Source organism: Bidens hawaiensis, unplaced genomic scaffold, assembly GCF_021521415.1.
Source record: "Bidens hawaiensis isolate Kalapana, Puna unplaced genomic scaffold, B.hawaiensis_p1.1 tig00012186_1, whole genome shotgun sequence".
In the NCBI taxonomy this organism is placed as follows: domain Eukaryota; kingdom Viridiplantae; phylum Streptophyta; class Magnoliopsida; order Asterales; family Asteraceae; genus Bidens; species Bidens hawaiensis.
Window position 1 is genome coordinate 203657 of NW_027491983.1, and position 23138 is coordinate 226794.

Genomic DNA, 23138 nt, shown 5'->3' on the forward strand with positions numbered 1-23138 from the left:
TTGCAAGATTGGGCGGTTGTTGAGAAGTTCTATAATGGAGTGACGTACGTGACGCAAAACATGCTTTACACGGCGGCGGGAGGAAATTTGCTGACGACGAAGGACCTGGATGAGTGCATCGCTTTGTTAACGGGTTAGCTATGAGTGGATACCAGCGACCACCCGCTAAGGGTGGTAAGACCGTCGACTCAATATCACGCGGCATGCATTCAGTGGACACGACCACCGCACTCACGGCACAGGTAGAGGCGTTAGCGCAGATTGTGAAGGACTTGCAGACGAAGAGCAAGTTGTGCGAGATATGCAGAGGAGGGCATGATACCGTTCAGTGCCCAGTCAGTTTGCAGGAGGAGGTCGTAGACTTTATAGGAAATCCAAACCGAAACCCAAATTCTTTCAATTCTTATAATTCGGGATGGAGAGGCAACCAGAATTCCAACTGGAAGGGCGGTAATCAGTCCGGTTTTCAGCAGCGTCAGAGTCTTTTCCAGGATGCCGGTGAGGGAGCGAGCAGTGGGAGAAGAAGCCCACTTTGGAGGACATGATGGCGCAGTAGACGCAGATGTTGTCACAGCTTATGACGCGAGAGGATTCTCGACATAAGGAGACCCAGGAGAAGTTTCACGAGCACGAGCAGTTCATGAGGAATCAGGGAGCGTCGATTCAGAGTCTCGAGCGGCAGATGGGAGAGATAGCCAGTCGATTGAACGAGAGGCCGCAGGGACGCTACCGGTAATACCGAGCAGAACCCAAAGGGATTTGCAAAATCTGTGACGACGAGGAGCGGTGCAGGGGCACGGGATGAGCCCGGGATTCAGCAGAGGTCTAGAGGAGGAGTCGTCGAGGAGCCTGCAGTAGTTGTAGAGGAGCAGGTGGATGAGGAGATTCAGATGGAGTGTCCGCCGGCCCAGGTGCATCAAAGGAGCAGCCCAGGGAGTTCAGCACATGCTGAGAGACAGCAGCTACCGAGCGAGCCACCGAGAGTCTACAAACCTAGAGTGCCATACCCCGGGAGACTCCGTAGAGATAGAGATGAGGAGCATAATTCTAAATTTCTTGATCTTTTGAAGCAGCTTCACCTTAATATTTCATTCCTTGAGGCACTGACTCAGATGCCTAAACACGTGAAGTTCCCTAAGGATATTCTGTCGAATAAGGAGAAGTTGGCTGAGGTAGCTTCCATCCCTTTGAGTGCTAGCTGTTCTGCTATCTTACAGAGAAAGTTACCAGAGAAGATGGCCGATCCAGGGAGTTTCACGATTCCTTACATCTTGAGTGGTGATACGGTTATTAATGCGCTGGCTGATCTTGGTGCCAGCATTAATCTCATGCCGTATTCCGTGTATCGCAAGCTGGGCTTAGGCGAACCGTGGCCTACCAGGATGAGTATCCAGCTTGCTGATCGTTCTGTGAAATACCCTCAAGGGGTGGTCGAGAACATGCTTGTTCGTGTCGACAAGTTCATTTTCCCGGTGGCTTTGTCATTCTGGACATGAACGATGATGATAGTGTACTGCTTATTCTTGGCCGACCCATTCCTTGCCACTGCACAGGTGTTGATCGACGTCTGCGAGGGTAAGTTGATTTTGAGAGTTGGGGATAAGAACGTCACCTTTGACGTTCGACAGTCACTTAAACACCCCAAGTCCGCTGATGACACCTTGTACTTTATCGATACCATCATGGAGCATGTTGGGGAGTTTTTCAGTGAGATCTGTGGAGGATCTGCCTCTGACACTCAGATTCTCGATAGGGACATTTCAGAGATTGAGACGGTTGCCATGACCGATCAGTCAATGGAAGATGACACCGAGTTACATAACCCTGAGTCTGAAGTGTCTGCTGGGATCGTACGAGACGATCCGATGGACTGACCTTCCTTCGAGAGCCCTCCTCCTTCCTTAGAGCTTAAGGAGTTGCCAGCCCATTTGGAGTACGCGTTTTTGGACGAGGAGAGGAAGCTGCCGGTTATTATTGCATCTGCTTTGACGGAGGTCGAGAGGCCATTGTATGGAATATTATCGATGTCAGGGGTATTAACCCTTCGTTCTGCACTCATAAAATCCTCAAGGAGGATAATTTTAGATCTGTCGTTCAGCCGCAGCGGTGGCTTAATCCAAAGATGCAGGAGGTCGTGAAGAAGGAGATTATCAAACTCCTTGATGCGGGGATCATTTTCCCCATTTCTGATAGTTCTTGGGTTAGTCCAGTCCAAGTGCTTTACCAAAAAAGGTGGCATGACTGTCGTCACCAATGAGAGGAACGAGCTCATTCCCACTAGGACTGTGACCGGTTGGAGAGTCTGCATTGATTACCGCAGACTGAATGATGCCACGAGGAAAGACCACTTTCCTTTACCTTTCATTGATCAGATGCTGGAGCGTTTGGCAGGTCAGCTGTATTACTGCTTCTTGGATGGTTTCTCCGGGTACTTTCAGATTCCGATTGCTCCCGATGACCAGGAGAAAACCACGTTTACCTGCCTATACGACACGTTTGCCTATAGACGTATGCTTTTCGGACTGTGTAACACTCCAGCCACATTTCAGAGGTGCATGGTGGCTATATTTCATGACATGATCGAGGACTCCATAGAGGTGTTCAAGGACGATTTTTCTGTGTTTGGAAGCTCTTTTGATCATTGTCTCTCCAACCTTGAGAGGATGTTGGCCCGATGCGTTGACACCAACCTAGTCCTTAACTGGGAGAAGTGTCACTTCATGGTACGCGAGGGCATCGTTTTGGGGCATCGTTTTGGTTACTTCAACGTTGTTAACAGTTCCAATAAGCTTCATCCCCGAGGGTTTATTAAACGGAGGACATCTCAAATTTGCCACCCACTCTTCGATTTCATCGATGAAAACATACTTCTCGTTTCGATCATAACACTTGAGGGCTGCTTCCCAACCCAATGCCTTGAATCGATCAAAAACATCGAACGGACCAAACTCACGTTCCGGGACCACTTCTCACAAAGAAATGCGTCGTACTTCTTTGTCAATTTATTTATTTTCTCGTGAAACAACTCTGGTGGCCATCTCAAATCATGATCTGTTAGTGGCCCATGAGTCCAATCTGGTTTAACATACTGCACCTCTTCTTCCCATTCTTGTTGTTGTTCTAGCCTTCGCTTTTTTGCTTGTTCGGCGGCAGAGTTGCTAGATGAACCCGCAATCCCTTTTCCTTTATCCTTAGCAGTCCCATCTAAACAATGAAAAACATTAACCAAGTCAGTATTCATCTCTATATACATTCCCACACTTGCTTGTTTTTACGGTTGTGAATATAAGAAAGTCATAAACCATTTTTCATAAAATCTTGACAGCATTTCGTTTAAATATAGAACATATTCCATTTACAACTTCTGTCAAACTATAATTTTCCATACTATATTCACAACCATAACATAATTTCAAACTAACATCAAACTTTCTCATATTCAACAAGCAATGTGTAAGCAATGTACAAACATATAATCTTAACCAATGAATTTTGTAGCAATCGAGTGAAGAGAAACATACCTTTAAGCCGAGTTAAACACTCTAATCACACTAACCACTAGTTACTTGCAAAACCCCACTTGTTCAAAATTTTCGGACCAAAAACGTCCAAAATCGAACCCCAAAAAGTTAAGATTGATGAAAACCGAGCAAAGAATGTGATTCCTTGCGAAAATATAGTCAAATTAGACCCAAAAATCGTTGATTTTGGTTAAGATTTGGAGAAGTTATGAATTTGGGGATTAGGGTTTGGTAGAGAGGGATGGATGGATGAAGATTATGAATGAATGGGGAAAAGAAGAAGATAGGTTTTATGTGGATGGAAATTTTCGGATTTTAATTTTTTTTATATTGCTGTTGTACCTGCGTCCCCCATTCACAGTCCACCGTAAGCTATGGTGGCTACCGTAGCTTACGGTAGGTTCCTTGGCGTAAGATTCCATCATAAACAGAAAGAAGCCAGCGTAGCGATTCAAGTCCACCATAGATTACGGTGGACACCGTAGGCTACGGTGGGACCCAATTTTTTTTTAAGTAAAGCCAAAATCATGAAAAACTAAATAAAATTATTTACAAAACAAAAACTAAAAATTACCCTACCCCCCCATGAAAAACCCGAGTTGTCCTCAACACGGTGAAGAGATTCCTAAGAACTTCCCCACACTTGGTTCGAGCACACTCGCACGAGAAAGGTAATTTTAAAAATAAATACTTAACAAAAACTATTTACACTATTCAACATACCTGAGCCTTCCTTTACGAGATGGAGCCAAATGGTGAGCTTAGAAAGAAACTCATCTTGTCTTTGTCAATCATGTTCAAATCCTTTCCTTCCAAATAAGGTTTGAGGCGAAGTCCGTTCACAACTTGCTTAACTTGACTTTGCATGTCTTCAATCTCCACATCACCAAACCTCCCGACTCTTGTGATCACATACGGGCCCATCTATTTGCTTTTGAGCTTCCCGGGAAACAGTTTGAGTCTTGAATTATAAAGCCACTGTTTTTGCCCAACCTCAAATATTCGTTTCCTTACCTTGGCATCATGCACCCTCTTCAATTTCTCTTTGTAATTCGAAGCACATTCATATGCTTCATCCCGGATTTCCTCCAACTCGTTCAATTTCAACTTCCTTAACTCACCGGCTTCCTTGTAATCCAAATTGACATTCTTAATTTCCCATAGTACCCGGTGAGCCAACTCCATTGGCAAATGACACCCCTTCCCAAACACCAACCGATACGGAGTGGTACCAATCGGTGTCTTGTATGCCGTACGGTAAGCCCACAATGCATCCTCCAACTTAATCGACCAATCTTTTCTATCAACCCGCACCGTCTTCATTAAAATTTCTTTGATTTGTCGATTCGAAACTTCAACTTGGCCACTTGTTTGAGGGTGGCAAGGCGTTGCAATTCGGTGATTCACACCATAACGTTTCAACAATTTGCCAAATGCAAAGTTATTGAATTGCGATCCACCATCACTTATGATAACTTGGGGAATCCCGATCCTTGAGAAGATGTTGGATTGAACAAACTTGCACACCACAGAATGATCATTAGTTCTTGTTGCAACCGCTTCTACCCACTTTGACACGTAGTCAACCACAACAAGAATATAGAGATACCCACATGAGTTTGGAAACGGGCCCATGAAGTCTATGCCCCATACATCAAAAATGTCAACAACCAAAATAGGTTGTAGAGACGTTTCGTTTCTCTTCGATATACCCCCAATTCTTTGACAATTTAAACAATGCCTAGCATATTCACTGGCATCTTTAAAAATTGTTGGCCAATAAAACCCACACATAAGTACCTTGTACCCCGTTTTAGAACCACTAAAATGGCCACCACATGCCAATGAAAGGGCATATTTCAAAATCTCTTGTACTTCATTCTCGGGTACACATCTTCTCACTACTTGGTCTGCTCCAATCTTGAAGAGATCCGGTTCATCCCAAATGTATTGCTTAACTTGGACTGTGAATTGTTGCCTTCTCTTCTTTGACCAAAATTCCGGAATTACCCCCGTGGCCAAATAATTGACATAATGAGCATACCACGGTGCGGTTGAAACAACAAGCAACTGTTCATCTGGAAATTTCTCGTTTATCTCCTTCGGATCATCAACACCCTCAAGGGTAATTCGCGACAAATGATCTGACCCGTCTTGTTACATCTAAACTAAATTAAACAATAAAACAAACTACTATATACATAACAGCTTTCATCCGAACTCGAACCACAAGGCTTTGAATATTACCCTGACTTTTCCTTGTCTTTTTTTTTAACATAATAACTTGCATAAACAATTAACTACTACTCTCTATTTATTACTAACGAAACAACTACAATTACAAAGAACAACCTACTAAGCCGGATCGTCTCACAATTACATCGGGGTTTGATCAAATAAAAAGAATAGGTCCAATAAAGTTTTCTAAAGGAACAAACCCCCGCCCTCTCATTGTCCATGCTCATATATGTAATTTATGAGGCCCAACCCCCAAAACCCACACTCACACTCATCCGAGACGAGGCTTTAACCTAAGTGCCTCAATCACTTTTACATTTATGCCAAGCTAAGGTCTTGAAGTGCATTGATGGCACAAGTTCTAACGGAGAATAACTATTCTGTCACCGCTCTTCGTTTTCCCAATACCCAAGTGACTGTGGCATGTTATGTGACTGGATAAACCGAAAGCATGCTAACCTTGCCTAGAATACTACTCGACCACACTTTTAACATAGCTAAGAAAACTTGATTTTTGGGAAATTATGACCATGAAAGGGGACCAAAACTTTGCCCTGACAATCTTACCAGTTTTTCGGTGTTTTTCTTTCAAATTTTTTTATTTTTTATTATTATTTTATTATTATTATTATTTTTTTTTTCATTTTATTTTCATCCCTCATCCCACACTTGAGATACATTGTCCTCAATGTAGGGTATTTAGGATAACCAAAACACCACCACGAGCACGACCCTTATATTCCAACTTGTCATTACTCCACCAAACTTCCCAAGACCCAAACATAAACAGAAAAATAAGATACAAAAATGTACAAGGGGACACCTGATTTGCTGCCGACGCAGCTCAATAGTAACGTGGTTGCGGTGGTCCAAAGATGGACGTCATCACGTCCGTGAATTCGCCAAAACCAAACGCCCCCTGATCCTCTCCACCAGCTTGACCTTCTCCTTGAGCTTGTCCTGAACCTTGAGTTCGTCGCGGATCCAACCATTCTGAACGATGCAATGGTGGCATGGGATAATTCACAGTATCGTCGTATGGTGGCAATGTGGTGTAGTCAATGATCGGTGGGTCAGCCACCACAGGTTGCCCCGAATGCCATGTGGCGTGCATTTGTCTCTGACGGTGATCCTCATACCGATGGATGATTTCTCTTTGTTCAGCATAAGTGTGAGTCCGGTTCCACACTTCTTGGTGATCATACATTTGCTTTTAAGCGCGCTCCATGCTTGCGCCCATGAATGTTTGGTGATCAAACAATGTTTGAGTTGTCTCGGCCCAATTATAGAAGTGTGCTGGCCTACTGTTGATTATTACATCCCGCATGCTGCCCTGGTGCGCCCAATTTGAGTCAAATATTTGCCTCGAATAGTCAAATGGTAGGGCACTTCCCCGTCCCCGTCCTTGCGCACTTGAACTACCACCTACTCCTTCACTTTCCATCGCAACCCGCTCACCCGGTTCATCATCATAATCATCCTCTCCGCTCTGTCCCTCTTCATCATCACTCTCACTTTCATCTTCTTCCCCCGGTTCCAAGGTTCTAGCATCCACCTTCAATGCCCTCCATCTCTGTCCCTCAATTTTCAACAGATGATACCTATCACTCGCTCGGTATTCCCAACCAACCCCTAGCTTCGTCACATCAAACAGCGTGTGTCTCTTCCCAACTCCAATATCATTATCTCCCATCACACCAAATCGCATCAACAGTGCGGTAATCAATCGATAATATGGGATAATTTTTCTGCTCACATTATTCCGGCGTATCCAAATATTGTTAAGTACTAGATACCAGAACGAAACAAGTGGTCCTCCATGCATCAACGAGTATAGGATCGGAACATCGGGATATCTAACCTCTGTCATATCCCCTCTTCTTGGCATGACATTGTGTAAACAAATGATGAGCAACATTTTTGGCTCGATCTTCAAATTCTTTCTCAATAACCTCCCATCATAAGTGCCGGGTGAAAACAAAGCATCCAACATCATTTTCCATTTGGATGCCTGTCTGGTTGGTAATACAAATCACTCAGATCTAGATATACATAACTGCGTTGAGGCTTCCTATCAAATCGTGCAATCTGCCTCAATGTTTCATATGACATGGTTACTTCAACGTTGTTAACGGTTCCAATAAGCTTCATCCCCGAGGGTTTATTAAACGAAGGACATCTCAAATTTGCCACCCACTCTTCGATTTCATCGATGAAAACATACTTCTCGTTTCGATCATAACACTTGAGGGCTTCTTCCCAACCCAATGCCTTGAATCGATCAAAAAAATCGAACGGACCAAACTCACGTTCCGGGACCACTTTCTCACAAAGAAATGCGTCGTACTTCTTTGTCAATTTATTCATTTTCTCGTGAAACAACTCTGGTTGCCATCTCAAATCATGATCTGTTAGTGGCCCATGAGTCCAATCCGGTTTAACATACTGCACCTCTTTTTCCCGTTCTTGTTGTTGTTCTAGCCTTCGCTTTTTTGCTTGTTCGGCGGCAGAGTTGCTAGATGAACCCGCAATCCATTTTCCTTTATCCTTAGCAGTCCCATCTAAACAATGACAAACATTAACCAAGTCAGTATTCAACTCTATATACAATCCCACACTTGCTTGTTTTTACGGTTGTGAATATAAGAAAGTCATAAACCATTTTTCACAAAATCTTGACAGCATTTCGTTTAAATATAGAACATATTCCATTTACAACTTCTGTCAAACTATAATTTTCCATACTATATTCACAACCATAACACAATTTCAAACTAACATCAAACTTTCTCATATTCAACATGTGTAAGCAATGTACAAACATATAATCTTAACCAATAAATTTTGTAGCAATCGAGTGAAGAGAAACATACCTTTAAGCCGAGTTAAACACTCTAATCACACTAACCACTAGTTACTTGCAAAACCCACTTGTTCAAAATTTTCGGACCAAAAACGTCCAAAATCGAACCCCAAAAAGTTAAGATTGATGAAAACCGAGCAAAGAATGTGATTCCTTGCGAAAATCTAGTCAAGTTAGACCCAAAAATCGTTGATTTTGGTTAAGATTTGGAGAAGTTATGAATTTGGGGATTAGGGTTTGGTAGAGAGGGATGTAGGGATGGCAATGGGTCAGGTCTGGGACGGGTCTAGGTATTCCCAGACCCGGACGCATTTATAAAACCCCATCCCAGACCCGTTCCAGACCCGTCGGGTATTTATCGGGTAATTACCCATCGGGTCTCGGGTGTACCCACGGGTTTCGGGTATACCCGTTAGTTTATTAAAAATACCAATCGGTTATACCCGTCAGATTTGGACAATATGCAACTGGTCAATATGTTTTTTTTAATTGATTGCTTATTGATATACACATAATATCCTTTTAATAGTCTTGAACATTACTAGAATGTAAAAATTAATACAACAGTTAACACAAATTAGAAATATTAATTTTTATATTTACATATATATATATATATATATATATATATGTATATGTATATACGTAGATATATAGTTATTGGGTAATTCGGGTACATAATCGGGTAAATAGGTCCATATTATCGGGTAATCGGGTATATTAGAATTCCCAGACCCGTCCCAAACCCGCGAAAAATTTAAAAACTAATCCCAGACCCGTCTCAAACCCTAATGGGACGGGTAAGACCCGTCCCAATTATGTCGGGTATCGGGTTTTCCCATCGGGTTCGGGTTTCACTGCCATCCTTAGAGGGATGGATGGATGAAGATGATGAATGAATGGAGAAAAGAAGAAGATAGGTTTTATGTGGATGGAAATTTTCGGATTTTAATTTTTTTTATTGCTATTGCACCTGCGTCCCCCATTCAAAGTCCACCGTAAGCTACGGTTGCTACCGTAGTTTACGGTAGGTTCCTTGGCGTAAGATTCCACCGTAAACAGAAAGAAGCCAGCGTAGCGATTCAAGTCCACCAAATATTACGGTGGACACCGTACGCTACGGTGGGACCTATTTTTTTTTAAGTAAAGCCAAAATTGTGAGAAACTAAATAAAAATTATTTACAAAACAAAAACTAAAAATTACCGAGTGAGTGATAGGTATCATCTGTTGAAAACGTCGTTAAACTAAAACGTCGTTAGCTTGTTAACTTTAACTCTATCACATAATCATTTTTTTATATAAAATCCATGTCTCGAAATTATCGTAACTTTCATATGTATGTTAAAGTTATAATACTAAAATACTTTAAACCGTTAATATTAACTCGTCGTTAAACTTTAATTTATTAACTTTAATTCATTGGCTTTAATTTGTTAAACTTAAATTCTATAGCTTTTGTTTTCGTTAAACTTTAACCCGTTAGAAATATAATTAGTTTTTAATTCGTTAGCATAAATATTTTTCGAGAACATGATCATCATTCAAATCCGTACATTGTAAAAGCGATAATCCACGCCTTAAGATAATAAACGCGTCATCTTTAACTAAGTAATTAAACCGTATAATTCTGTAAGTTAGTGTAACACCGTGAAAATACCCCATCTAGTTTTGGGCCAAAAATGTCAAGATTAGAAGTTAAGGGGCTAAAAATGTCAATTTTTGAAAGTTAAAGGACTGAAAATAAAAATTTTGGGTTTTTAGACTCATCGCGCTACGCGATGGTCTCCGGATGAACTCCGTCGCGTTACGCGACAGAGAATCATACATTTCAAGAAAAAGGTAGGCGTCGCGCTACGCGATGGAGAAACTCATTGGTCTCATCGCGCTACGCGATGAGCATGTTAAGTAACCCGGGACACTTGGCCAACTACGTGTCAACACGTGGCAGTCTCTGGTTAATTGCGGCGTCGCGCTACGCGACGGCCTTGGGGAAAAGGCCATCGCGCTACGCGATGGTCTGTAAAACTTGCCTATAAAAGGGCAGCTACGGGTTCAGCCCATTCATTTCGAATTTCACACTCATTTTCACACATTTAGCATCGGTAAGCGTGCCAAGGGTGTTCTAGGGTGTCGAGGGCTGTTTCGTGAAGAACCGGGGTGTCGTTACGCTGTTTAACGAACTGCTGATCTCGTAATCAAGATACGAGCTGAACTGCTGCTGAATTTCTCATCTTTTGTTCTCGTCTAGCCGGATAAGGTAGGATTAAGGTTAAGTAAGCCTGTTATATAGTTATTAACACCTGGTAATGGTCATAGTCGTTAAACTGTAATTATTTTTCAAGTGATATTTTATAAAGCAAAAACGTTGCTTCCACGTGAAGTAATGTTATCAAAACTATTATTTTGATGGGCATGTAGTAACTGGAAGGGGGGTATCATTAGTAGACTCTTCTTGCCTAAGGAAACCAATTCGTACAAATCCCAATCAACCCCGGGACCCGTTTGCTTACCTGGAGAAGTTTGCGAACATGATATCCTTTATTAGGCCAAAGCGTGCTTCCAAACGTCATATGTAAATTCAAAGTATTTTCATAAAACGACTATAACTATACTAAGGTTAGGTCAGACATTAAGTTTGCTGATCAGACCTCGAGTCTGCTGAACTGAATTAGACATTAAGTCTGCTGATCAGACCTCGAGTCTGCTGAACTGAATCAGACATTAAGTCTGCTGATCAGACCTCGTGTCTGCTGAAACTGTAACAGACTTAAAGTCTGCTGAATTATACCAACTAGGTACTTATGCATACCTATTATGAATATAGGTTAATAGCATACTGAAGTCAAGGAGGTTGATAATTCCTACTGATATACGAGGCGAACACGTTAAACCTTTTACTGTCTGAACTGAATTTACTCTTGTAATAGACAGGTTGTTTATTACAAAGAGCCTGATAAATGTTTGCATGAGATATAATCTCTAAAATCGTTATAATACAAAATAGATAATAAAAAGCAACTCAGACCAAATACACATGTGTCTGAATCCAAACATAACTGATAATTGGCAGACAAAACCAAGTCAGTCATAACCGGTTCTCCAACAGGGTTATATAGCCTAGAGGAAGGTTGTCTCTGAATAGGGGCTATATACTCGGGGAACCTTTGAATTGTGTGTGTAGGGCAGTGGTACAAATCCCGGGGATGGACAAGCGTTCTTGTTGAGTTTGTGAAACAGAAAACTATGTTTGTATTTAACGACTGTTATAAATGTTTTATCGAGTCAACGTTTCACCAACATATAGCTGATGTGTTTTTCCCACCTATGAAGATAACTAGATGACTATAGATGATATACAAGGATGAGAGTCATTAGAAGATCGCTACAGATGGCTCGTTTTGAATATATTTAAATCCTTGTATTATTAATATCACGATGTTGTAAACCTAAAACTCGGGTGTTTAATTCCCGAGTAATTTTGATAATGTAAATTAATATTTTAATATTTAAAGTCTTCCGCTAAAATGAACCCGCTACTCTGATATATTTACAAAAAAGGTACCAACTGATGGTCACACTTCTAGGCCTTGGATTGGGGTGTGACAATTAGTTTTTAAATTTTTGCACTTATTCTCATTTATAGTTCGAGAAGTCCAATCGTGTTGGATCCTTTAACGCATTTTCGGTTGCTTCGGTTTCGTTATCGTGCCTTCGGTTTATATTACGATATTTATCTTTTCGAGGTGAGTTTCTCACAACCCCTTTTTTAAACGTTTTCATATTTTGGGGTAGCATATGTATCTTATTACAAATTCAAAGTATTACGATTTCGCTTACAAACTGCAATTCACTATATGGACTTGTGTGTTACTTGATTACTTGCTCGAATTTACTTGCACGTGGTAGCCTCAATAAGTATGATCATACGCCCCCCTTTGCACTCAGGTCCATTTGTATTGAGTGGAAAAGGGCCTCATTATCTGAGTACGTTGGTTGCTACCAACTGGAAAGGACCTTACTTGCGCGATTACCCGAGTACGTTGGTTGATACCAACTGGAAAGGACTTTACTTGCTCGTTTATCACTTGTGCATGAATTGTATGATTTTTACGTATGTATATAAAACTGTGGGAATTCACCAGCTATGTTCATAGTTGACTTATGATATTCAAAGAACAACTTATCATTTATTTATTTATTGTTTCAACTTGTATTATTTGATAAACTTGTGTTACATGATGATTTAAATGAAATAATGTTATTATGGTCACCTAATAGTGTCACGTGTGTTTGAGCAATCTGTACGTCACACTCAGGCGTTTTAGCTTTAGCCGGAGTGTTACACAGAGGCATAATGTGGTGTTGCCCGGTTTTGACCGGGCGGTAGAGTTTCAACGCACCGTCGACTTTGTCGTTGCGTATGAGGCAAACAAGCAATGCTTGTAGGTGATGATGATGAGTTTGTTGCATGAGTGAACCGCAAATTGTTGTTTTTAGTTTTTATTGCCAAAGCAACCGTGATGTTTGCAGTTATGGCGGTTTTGTTCCTCTTTGTTTTGATTATTATTAATAAATCTGAGCCTCTTTTAACTTTAGTATTATTCATATTTTTCTTTTATTTTTAAGTATATTTTCTTATTCATATCAATCAACTAATATACTTTGGTTTTTGTTCTCTGATTTAAATGCTATACGGCTGTTTTAGAACAAAACTGATGATCCGCATCTTGGAAGGGCAGGCAACAACCTGCTATCAGGTTGAAAACTGCATTTAAAAACTCTCTTGGATTTGATGTCATATTACCATTTGGTAAAGTATGTTTTATAATCCAAAGATGAACTTCATACTCTTTTGTGTGTTTGCCCTCCCTAAATTCATCTCATAGTCGGTTCTTTTTGTTTATGGTGTGGTTTATCTGTCTCAAAATGCAAACCCTATGACATTTTGGTCAAAAGTTGAGTCCACATTGAATGCTTGACATGAGTTATGACAAGGGCTCATTACTACAACGGCTAATATTTATAACTTAAAATGAGTTAACATAACCTAGCGTAGCGTGCAAATCCTAAACTATTTTGATCGTATTAGTTTACGTTTGGTTCAACCAAATTTGCGTCATTTTGTCTTCAATTTGTCTTCACTAGATATTAACTTTTATTGTACTTGGGAATAACATATTTAGACAAAAAAAAGCAAAAGATGCTATGAACAAAATAAGGGCATAAGTACCTTTGGTAAGGAAAATATGAACAAAATGAGGGCATAAGAACCTTTGGTGAGGACACAAACGAAGACATAAATGTTCTTGGCAAGCAAGGCTATCATTTTTGGTAAAGAACCCTTTATAATATATTATTATGTAGTAGTCTAAAACCCAAGTACACCATAAAAGGCAACCTGGGTATTAAGAGTAAACTCTTTTGTATATTTTCCATTAAGATGTAGATGCAAACTCTTTTGTATATTTTCCAGCACCTATCAAGTATCATATAAGTCTCAAATGTGAATCATATAAAAAAGCACTTATTAAGTATCATGCAAGTCTCAAATGTGAATCATATAAAAAGCAACTATTTTGCGCCCAAACAATCAAGTTGCCAGACCAACTGCGTCACAACGCGGAGGGGAGGCCAAGTAGTTTTCATATAACTTAGTTTTCGTATTTTAGGAGGCTGGTGGGGCTGGGCTGTGGTTGTTTTTAGCATTCATAGCCGCCTCTCATCCTCATTTTTAAAATTACATAAAAAAACATTACATTTCTTTTTTCTGTTTAATTAAAAATATTTTTTTTATACTTTTATCATTATAATTTTCTCTCTGCTCTAATCACAACTAATTCAACAAATATTAAAAAATAAATAGGGCAAACAAAGTTCCCCATATTTACAAAAAATCACTAGTTATTTCTCTCTACCCTATAATTTACACTTACAGCTACTCACAACCCAACCCTTTAACGTGCAAATTCCCCTCACATAATTTAGGGGATTGGTTGAGAATGTTCTTAGTCATATGAAAATAAGATGAAATAACGAGGACCACCAATGTTTACTTTAATTATTGATTAGTGTACTTAAGAAATAATACTATAATAAAATTAACTTGAAGTTAAATTAAACTAACAAATGATTTTCCATCTACGAAGGAAAGGCGATTTGATGATTACTCGAAACTGCAAACCTAATTTTTTTGGGATAAATCAAATTATGCATTTGATGTGGTACACACAAATGGAAAACCGGGTTGAATTGTTGTGTATACGGGAAAAGAAATTTACAAGAAAAAAGAGGTTTGTTAAACCTTGGCAAAAATCAATCATACATGTGTTAAGAAGATAACTACGTAGGATTGGTAAAACCATTAAACCTTGGTTCATTCAAGTGACAAGAATGGGACATTAGTCCCATGTTTACTAATCTTAGCCACCAAATTGTTAATCCTAATTCTATTCATACCCCCTTGAAATCATAATTGTTTGTAATCATGTATTGTTGCTCTAATCGGTAGGGAGGAAAGAGTGATGTGATAATCATAATCTTCACTTCGTTTTATTTATTAGGCATATTGGTTTTTATTAATCCTAATTATTGTCTTGTGGTCACTGCTAGTCCTAACTAATGAGTTGGCTACTAATGGTCCTAACTTTTAACGAATTTGTTTCTAATGGTTTACGACTAACAGAATCCTAACGACGTTAGTTTCAGGTCGTTGAAAAAACGTTTTTGGCCAGAAAAGTCAAATTTGTTGTCAGAAAACACTACCTGAACACTGCAACCACCACCAATTGACTCACCGACAACCAACTACCACCACTTGAACACCATCAACCAATTTCGACGATCGTTCTAGGGTTTCCGGCGACCTCAATAATTGGGGTTTTACTAGACAAAGGTTCTTAAAGGTCCGATACATAGTTACCAAAATGTTTGGGACGTAAATGTTGAGTCTCGGGGGGAAAAATTGAGTTTTCCGGCCAAAAAGTTTTTCTAGCAAGCTGAAACTAACGACGTTATAATTCTGTTAGTCGCGGACCGTTAGGAACAAATACGTTAAAAGTTGGGACCGTCAGCAGCCAATTTGTTAGTTGGGACCGGTAATAACCAAAAACCAATAATTGAGATTAATAAAAACCGATATACCTGCATGACTGTATATTAAAAAAACAAGGGATAAAATGATTATTTTTGGCTCTCCACACCTGGAATCAGTCAGTCTATATTCAACTCAACTCGAAGTGAACAATCAAAACGAATATAATTTTTTCACGTATTCGACTGCAACCGGTTACCGCTAAACAAAAAAGCAAACCATTTGCTGCTATGGTAACATCTCCGATTCTAAAAAGACTCTTTTCCGTCACCCTCCGATCATGCTCTCCTTCTCGCTCCATCACCTACATGCCCCGACCCGGATCCGACACCTTACCACCCGTTTCCCCAACCACTCCCCGACCCGTCACTCTCATCCCCGGCGACGGCGTCGGCCCCTTGGTCACCGGCGCCGTCGAACAAGTCATCAACGCAATGCAAGCACCTATTACTTTTGAAAAATTTGAAGTCCATGGTGACATGAACAAGATACCTGACGAAGTTATGGATTCGATTAAGGGGACCAGGGTTTGTTTGAAAGGTGGGTTGATTACGCCGGTGGGCGGTGGGGTTAACTCGTTGAATGTTGCGTTGAGGAAGGAGTTGGATCTGTATGTTTCGCTTGTCAATTGTTTTACTTTGCCCGGGTTGTTTTCGAGGCATGAGAAGGTGGATATTGTGGTGATTAGGGAGAATACTGAGGGGGAGTATTCGGGTTTGGAGCATGAGGTTGTTCCGGGTGTCGTTGAAAGTCTTAAGGTACTATATTTTGGTTTGCTAGGTGTTTGATGAAATTACTATGTGAAATTGGGTTGTTTTAAACTTGTATGCTAGGTGTCTGATGAAATGCCTAGGTGAAATTGGGCTGTTTGAAATTGTATGCTAGGTGCTCGATGAAATGCGTATGTGAAATTAGGTCATTTAAAACTTCTATGCAAGGTGACATTTGGGCCGTTTATACTTGAATGCTACATGCTCGATGAAATACCTGTCTGAAGCTGGGCCTTTTAAACTTAAAGGCTAGTCGCTCGATGAAATGCCTATGCGAAATTAGGCCAATTAGAATTGTATGCCAGGTGCACGATGAAATGCGTATGTGAAATTGGGCCGTTTTAAATTGTATGCTAGGTGATAAAATGCTTATGTGAAATTCGGCCTTTAAACTTTTATGCTAGGTGCTCGTTGAAATACTCCTGTGAAATTGGGCTGTTTAAAATTGTATGCTACGTGCCCAATGAAATGCATATGTGAAATTGGGCCATTTCAACTTGAATGCTGGGTGCTCGACGAAGTGCGCATGTGAAAATTGGCTGTTTAAACTTGTATGCTAGGTGCTAGACGAAATGCGTACTTGAAATTGGGCACTCAAACTTGACAGTTCTTCTGTCCAAAAGAAAATAAAAAATGCAATGTTTGCCCCGATACATGGAAAATTGTTCACTCTTGGAATTTGTTTTAATGAAAATGGTGACTGTAACGACTTCAATTTTGTTTATTTTTCCCTGTTAGGTGATAACAAAATTCTGCTCTGAACGAATAGCAAAGTATGCTTTTGAGTTTGCTCACTTGAATAATAGAAAAACTGTGACGGCTGTTCATAAAGCAAACATCATGAAGCTTGCAGATGGTCTTTTCTTGGAATCTTGTAGGGAAATTGCCAAAAAGTACCCCGAGATCACGTACAACGAGATCATTGTGGACAACTGCTGCATGCAACTTGTTTCAAAACCCGAGCAATTTGATGTCATGGTATGCTATTGTTACTTTTGTAATTTAATGTAGTGATTTATATTTCCTTAACATAATAAAAATGAAAACTTTCTTAATCAAATATCATTAATGCTCATAATGTTGTTAAATCTTGCAGGTGACACCTAACCTTTATGGAAACCTAGTTGCAAACACTGCCGCTGGTATCGCTGGCGGTACAGGCGTCATGCCAGGAGGTACACAGTCATCAACCATATTTGCAACTATTCTTTTGTAGTAATTTTTTTTTTTTTGAGAAGTGAACTTCATAGAAACACAAGCGAAAACCACCTAATCTCCAAGACGGAGAGAAGGGGCGGCCTACAACATTACATTAAAAACAAATTACACCACGACTTCCAATTCTTTTGTAGTAATATAGTTTTTGCAATCATATTCATCATATTGTTACAGGAAACGTTGGGACCGAGTACGCGATCTTTGAGCAAGGTGCATCAGCGGGTAATGTTGGGAAGCCAAAAATGGTTGAGAAAAAGAGAGCGAATCCTGTGGCTCTGCTTCTTTCGTCAGCCATGATGCTGAGACACCTTCAGCTTCCTGATTATGCAGATCGGTTAGAAACTGCAGTGAAACGTGTTATCTATGAGGGTAAATACCGAACAAAAGATCTTGGTGGAAGTAGTACAACACAGGAGGTTACAGATGCAGTCATATCTGCACTTACATGACTTGAATCATACTATGATATTGTAAAATTTTTTGCAATAACAGATCTTTTGCCAAACATGACTAGGTTTTTGTTACATATGCGATCAAGTAGAAATGCACAGATCTCTGCTTTGACACCATGAAAATTTGTGAACAACGTTTGAAGAGAATTTTATCATATTTCTTGTTATTTCGTTAATACATCAATGCATATACAAATAACATCCTTAACATTCAACTGCATTGAATTTGGCCTGACGGTTATGGTAATTAGTATTAACGGTTACGCGGATCAAAACCCGCACATTATCATATTGTGGAAGAGGGTGCTCTAGCAGGATACTGAGTTAGGTTAAGGCGGATAATGAAGGAGTTGATCAAATTTCCAAGATATAAATGTTCACTGATCTTTAACCCAGTGGTAACAAGTTTCAATTCAGGGTCGTAGTATCGTGCTATCGAATTTCCATTCAGATCCACGACGACCACCCCTGAGTTTTTCTCTACCGAAGGTCTTTTTTGGTACTTCTCCAAGAACGCTAAAAGCTTCCGAATATACGGATATTTACGTGCAAGATCCCATTCGCGTGTGTGCTCCTACCACAACAAATGATGAGTCAAATGGATTAAACGAGTTAAGGCTGTGAGCAAATAAAAATGCAGCTAACAAGTTAGCGGGTCAAATGGGTCCTTGTATTCAAATACATGGATTACTGCAGTAAGCGATATAGTTTTTGAAATCAGAATCAAAGCATATTAAGTGTTTTATAAAAGATGGATAAAAAATGTTTGTGGGTCAACCTGACCACAAACTATAAGAAAGTTGGAGGGTTTGAATAGAATTTGTTTCCATTATCCAACTCGTGTGACCCATTCATATGGACCTCTGTAATTTTAGTAAATAAATGGTTCTAATACCAGATAAATTTACTTTATTTGTACAAAATTTGACTTACCACGGCAATCCCAATCCAAAAGTGGCCGTTGCCATCATAACGGATGTTATCGGGCAAACCCGGCAGTCTATCAATAAATACATCTATCACGCCCTCTTTTTCCCCTTGTATGTAGTATCTTCTACATCTCATCCTGTAATTTATCATCAAAATGTCATAAGTTTTCCAGGTCTTTACAAATAAAAATGAATGTGTAGAAGTGACAAACTATGAACCAGTTAACGAATTAAAATGAATTCGAGTCAATATCGATAGTTTGGGCCATAGTTGTGTTGACTCCCCATCATTTTTTTATCAACCAGTACACACTTTAAACAACTTTTAACCCATTTAAGCGTTTGACCCATTTTGATTTTAGGTAAGTTAAAATTTGATCACTTATCATGTTATAAAATGAGTCAAAATTGTTAGTTCTAAATAAATAAGATATCGAAATTACATTGGTGTTTCACAGAAAACAACAAAATCTTGGTCCGGGGACATTTCAACACCATTAGCATAGTAGAGATCACGGGCAATCACTTTGGTCTGCCTTGTGGATGGATCATAGCTCATGAGTCTGCCATAAGGTCGACCTTCAAGTAAGTCAAATACAAAATTGTGCAAGTCGTATTTCCAAGACGCATCAGTAAAGTACAATACACCATTTTTTGCAACTGTCACGGCATCTGTCGTTCCAAATTTTAACTTCCTCGGCCTCATCTGTCAATGCTTCTATTTGACCATCTTTGGTTATTTTAAGTAGTCCCTAAAATAAAATTAAATAAAAAATAGAAAAAAAATGGAAACACAAGCTTAACTTAGTTTAATCAACTTAATTTGATAATCCTTTTCCGAATTGATATTTAAAATCATGCATTTTTCTAAGTTCAAACAAATAATAGAGCCCCTATTTCTAATTACTATATATATAAACTACAACTTTGGTGCCGCAAGTGGCCTATTGGGCCACTTGGTGGCACCGTATTGGTTGACGGATTTTGTTTTTCCTTTTCAGTTCTGTTACCATAATAAACGTAATAGAAGCCGACCAAACGCCAATTTTTTTGTTTTAGTTTTCGTATCATAACGAACCTGAAAGCAATGTTGTAAAAGTCGTTAGGTGGTCCTAGGCGGTCGACTGGGGAGTTGCGAGTACTCGGGGATTACTCGGAAAATACCTATGCGGGGAGTAATCGGGGAGTACTCGGCCGCCTACTCGGGAGTTTTACAACATTGCCTGAAAGAAACTGACTGAGTTCGCGTATACTCGCGGCCTTATTTAAAGTCCATGACCGACAACGCTCTGGTTTTACCAATGCACACGTTTATCGACCCCCCCCCCCACCAAAAAATGGCCGTTGGTCCACCTCAATTTATATATTTTTTCGTTTTTTAGTTCTGGTACCGTAAAGTACGTAATCAAAACCGACTAAATTCATGTCAAGCTACTGCCTCAATGATCGGGAGTCGGGACCAACAACGCTTGGGGTTTTACCACCGCCTGGGTTTGCCAACCAAACAAACATCGTCTTTAATATTTTGAGTTCTTATATATTAATGTTTTTATATGTTAAATTGACGAATTATTTTTTGGGTTTCAACGCTCAAATTTTACCAATGATGTCTATATTATGACGAACGCAGCCGATACTGACCGATTTCGTGTCAACTCATCGTCGTAACACTCAGGTTTTACCAACGCCCGTTTTTCAATAATTGAATTTTGCCAACTGTCTTAGCGCAACGCACCGGGTAAAAAAACTAGTTTTCAACAATGAGGTTTAAACAAACCACTAGTCACAACTCACAACCAACATATCTTATGGAAGTACTTATAACACTAGGCGAACCTATTATAAAGCTAATTTACTATCAACTTAATAAGTTTTGTAAATTTAACCCAATATTAAAAAGTTACTCGGTTTAATTCTTTATCCATATGATCTCTTGTTTTGAGTATAAAGTCATATAAGCAGTGACGGATTCAAAAATTTTTTCAAAGGTGTCATTATTTTTCGGTGGTTGAATTTCTTATAACCTGACATCAAAATCTTCAGGCCGGGTGTCAGGCCTAGAACAGAAAATATTAACAGTTGAAATTCAATTATAGAAAATCTCATTTGAATATTGATTAAGAGGAGCATGCAGAGCAAACTAAGCTCGAACTCAAAACTGTTTACTTTTCAAATTTTGAGATTGCCAAATAAAAAATTGCTTTAACTAAAATTTTGAGTTCTGTTATATCGATGTATGGGATTTTCCACGAGTAATGACACCCAAGTCAAGATTGCCGCTTTATACGGACCCTCAACGATAATAATAGCATTAAATTAAATAAACTTGCAAAGCCACACTTTGTGGAATAATATGATTCTTTTCTTTGATTGATTTTTTGTGTGGTTCCCGAAAACCTCCATCTCTTCATCCGCTCTTTACGTTTTACTTTACAAATTTTCGTCTCGATCCGGACTACAATCCTAACCATCCCGATTGCAATTTCCTACGTTATACGTGGTGGCGATGCAAAACATTTTAGAATATCGGGATGGGAGCTGGTCCATACCGTCCGGCCTAAAAAAGGCTTTGTTGGTCCAAATATATATAGGTCTATAGTTACATCGAACATGTTATTAATAAAAAAAATATAAGTATTTACAACTTTTGAAAATTTCTTTTAATATATAGTTAAACTTGAAAGATGCAAATAACTTTATAAAGTTGACAACTTAACATTACTTTAATACTTTAAAAATGATTTTAAATTTTTAATCATTATTATAAGAGTTACAACTTACAAGATTCCAATTCATTTGTAAGATCTAAGTATACTTTAATCAAAAGTAGGAAAAAAACATGTGCCCCCCCTTGTTGATTACGCTACAGAGTAATGACTACTAGACACTAACCTTAAATGCATCCTCGACGTAAACTTCGCCCGAGTCACCAAGAGCGAGTCCAAGAGGCCGACCACCCGTGTTAACCCAGTCTTCCACCACCGAGTCATTCACCCTCACTCGTTTAACCCACCCATCCACACAACTCGTGTAAATAACCCCTAACTTGGGGTCAAACACGATGTCCTCTGGTCCCAACAACTGGCCCTCCCCTATCTTTTCAGACCCATGCAGCACCCGTGGGTTGACCCGAGGTGCTAGGAACACGGGTTGCTTAGCCAACTCATCAGAGGGATAAGAAGCCGCATCAAAGGTATCGAGTTGGACCGAAACTAAAGCTATTAGTATGGTGGCCACGGCCGAGAGGAACAGCCACAAACCATAAGATCCGGTTGTTTGTGGTGAGGAGCGAGTTGACTCGGCCATAGGTTGAGTTATGTGGAATTACAATTTGTGTGGTTTAAGCTCTTGACCACTTGTGTAGGACATATTTATACGAAGAGTTAACATGGGACAAGCCATTCAAAAAAAACAAAACATGTGGCAATCAATGCGTATGTTTTATATAATTTTTGTTTATATAGAGTCAATATGTGACAATCAAGCCACTTAAAAAAAAGTTTTTTCTTCTTTATGGTTTGCCCAAATATGTAGTTTTAGTCCGATAGTTTTAAATACGTGATTTTTGTCTACGTGATTTCATTTCATGCAATTAAACCCGAATCCATTAACTCCGTTAGGTTTGATCATTAGATTCATCAGCGTGCCCCTCACGTGAGGGACAATTTTGTCTTTTTCCCCCAAATACACCTCCGCCCCTCACGTGAAAGGGCTTGCGAATCAGTGTTGAGGTTTATTTCGGGAGAAAAAGGACAAAAATGCCCTTACATGAGGGACACGCTGATGGGTTTAACGACTGGACTTAACGGAGTTAGTGGAGTCGGGTTTAATTGCAAGTGAAATGAAATCATAAAGACGAAAATCGCAGATTCAGACAAACCACAGGGATGAAAACCGCAGTTTACTCTAATATCATTTTTGACCCGTAACAAATTTTGATCTAAATGTAGTTAACTTGTATCAAACAACCTACTTACCAACTTTTCACTCATAAAATCAAATTTAAGTTCCACAAAAAACCCGAAACAATCATTGCTAACAAAACTAAGAAATTA

General features: G+C 39.5%; 2 protein-coding genes and 1 pseudogene across 4 annotated transcripts; 1 reads left to right on the forward strand and 2 right to left on the reverse strand.

Moving 5' to 3' along the window:
* Nucleotides 1-4445: 4445 nt before the first annotated feature.
* Nucleotides 4446-5156, reverse strand: LOC143540289 (uncharacterized). Its single transcript, XM_077033394.1, has 2 exons — nt 5041-5156; nt 4446-4821 (listed from the first exon to the last, which is right to left on the reverse strand). Exons 1-2 carry the CDS (start codon nt 5154-5156, stop codon nt 4446-4448), a joined length of 492 nt encoding a protein of 163 aa, XP_076889509.1.
* Nucleotides 5157-16072: 10916 nt separating this feature from the next.
* LOC143540274 (isocitrate dehydrogenase [NAD] regulatory subunit 1, mitochondrial-like) lies at nt 16073-18178 on the forward strand. Of its 2 annotated transcripts, none has more exons than XM_077033382.1 (4): nt 16073-16472; nt 17223-17462; nt 17581-17699; nt 17845-18178. In XM_077033382.1, exons 1-4 carry the CDS (start codon nt 16149-16151, stop codon nt 18149-18151), a joined length of 990 nt encoding a protein of 329 aa, XP_076889497.1. In that variant the 5' UTR covers nt 16073-16148; the 3' UTR covers nt 18152-18178. The 2 variants fall into 2 exon arrangements, with proteins under 2 accessions (XP_076889497.1, XP_076889498.1); XM_077033383.1 differs by having other exon boundaries at nt 17581-17659; nt 17877-18178.
* A 247-nt stretch (nt 18179-18425) lies between these two features.
* Nucleotides 18426-22389, reverse strand: LOC143540290 (protein STRICTOSIDINE SYNTHASE-LIKE 5-like; annotated as a pseudogene). Its single transcript, XR_013136573.1, has 4 exons — nt 21976-22389; nt 19527-19835; nt 19088-19220; nt 18426-18728 (listed from the first exon to the last, which is right to left on the reverse strand). The product of XR_013136573.1 is annotated as a protein STRICTOSIDINE SYNTHASE-LIKE 5-like (transcript).
* Between the last annotated feature and the right edge of the window lie 749 nt (nt 22390-23138).

Excerpts from the sequence above, each read along its gene's own strand:
- LOC143540289 (XM_077033394.1), bottom strand. The coding sequence starts at position 5,156 with ATGGGCCCGTTTCCAAACTCATGTGGGTATCTCTATATTCTTGTTGTG. Across the intron at positions 4,822-5,040 it reads GATCATTCTGTGGTGTGCAA|AAAAGATTGGTCGATTAAGT; the intron begins GTTTGTTCAATC and ends GCGGGTTGATAG.
- LOC143540274 (XM_077033382.1), top strand. The coding sequence starts at position 16,149 with ATGCAAGCACCTATTACTTTTGAAAAATTTGAAGTCCATGGTGACATG. Across the intron at positions 16,473-17,222 it reads GTGTCGTTGAAAGTCTTAAG|GTGATAACAAAATTCTGCTC; the intron begins GTACTATATTTT and ends TTTCCCTGTTAG. Across the intron at positions 17,700-17,844 it reads TTTGCAACTATTCTTTTGTA|TTTTTGCAATCATATTCATC; the intron begins GTAATTTTTTTT and ends GTAGTAATATAG.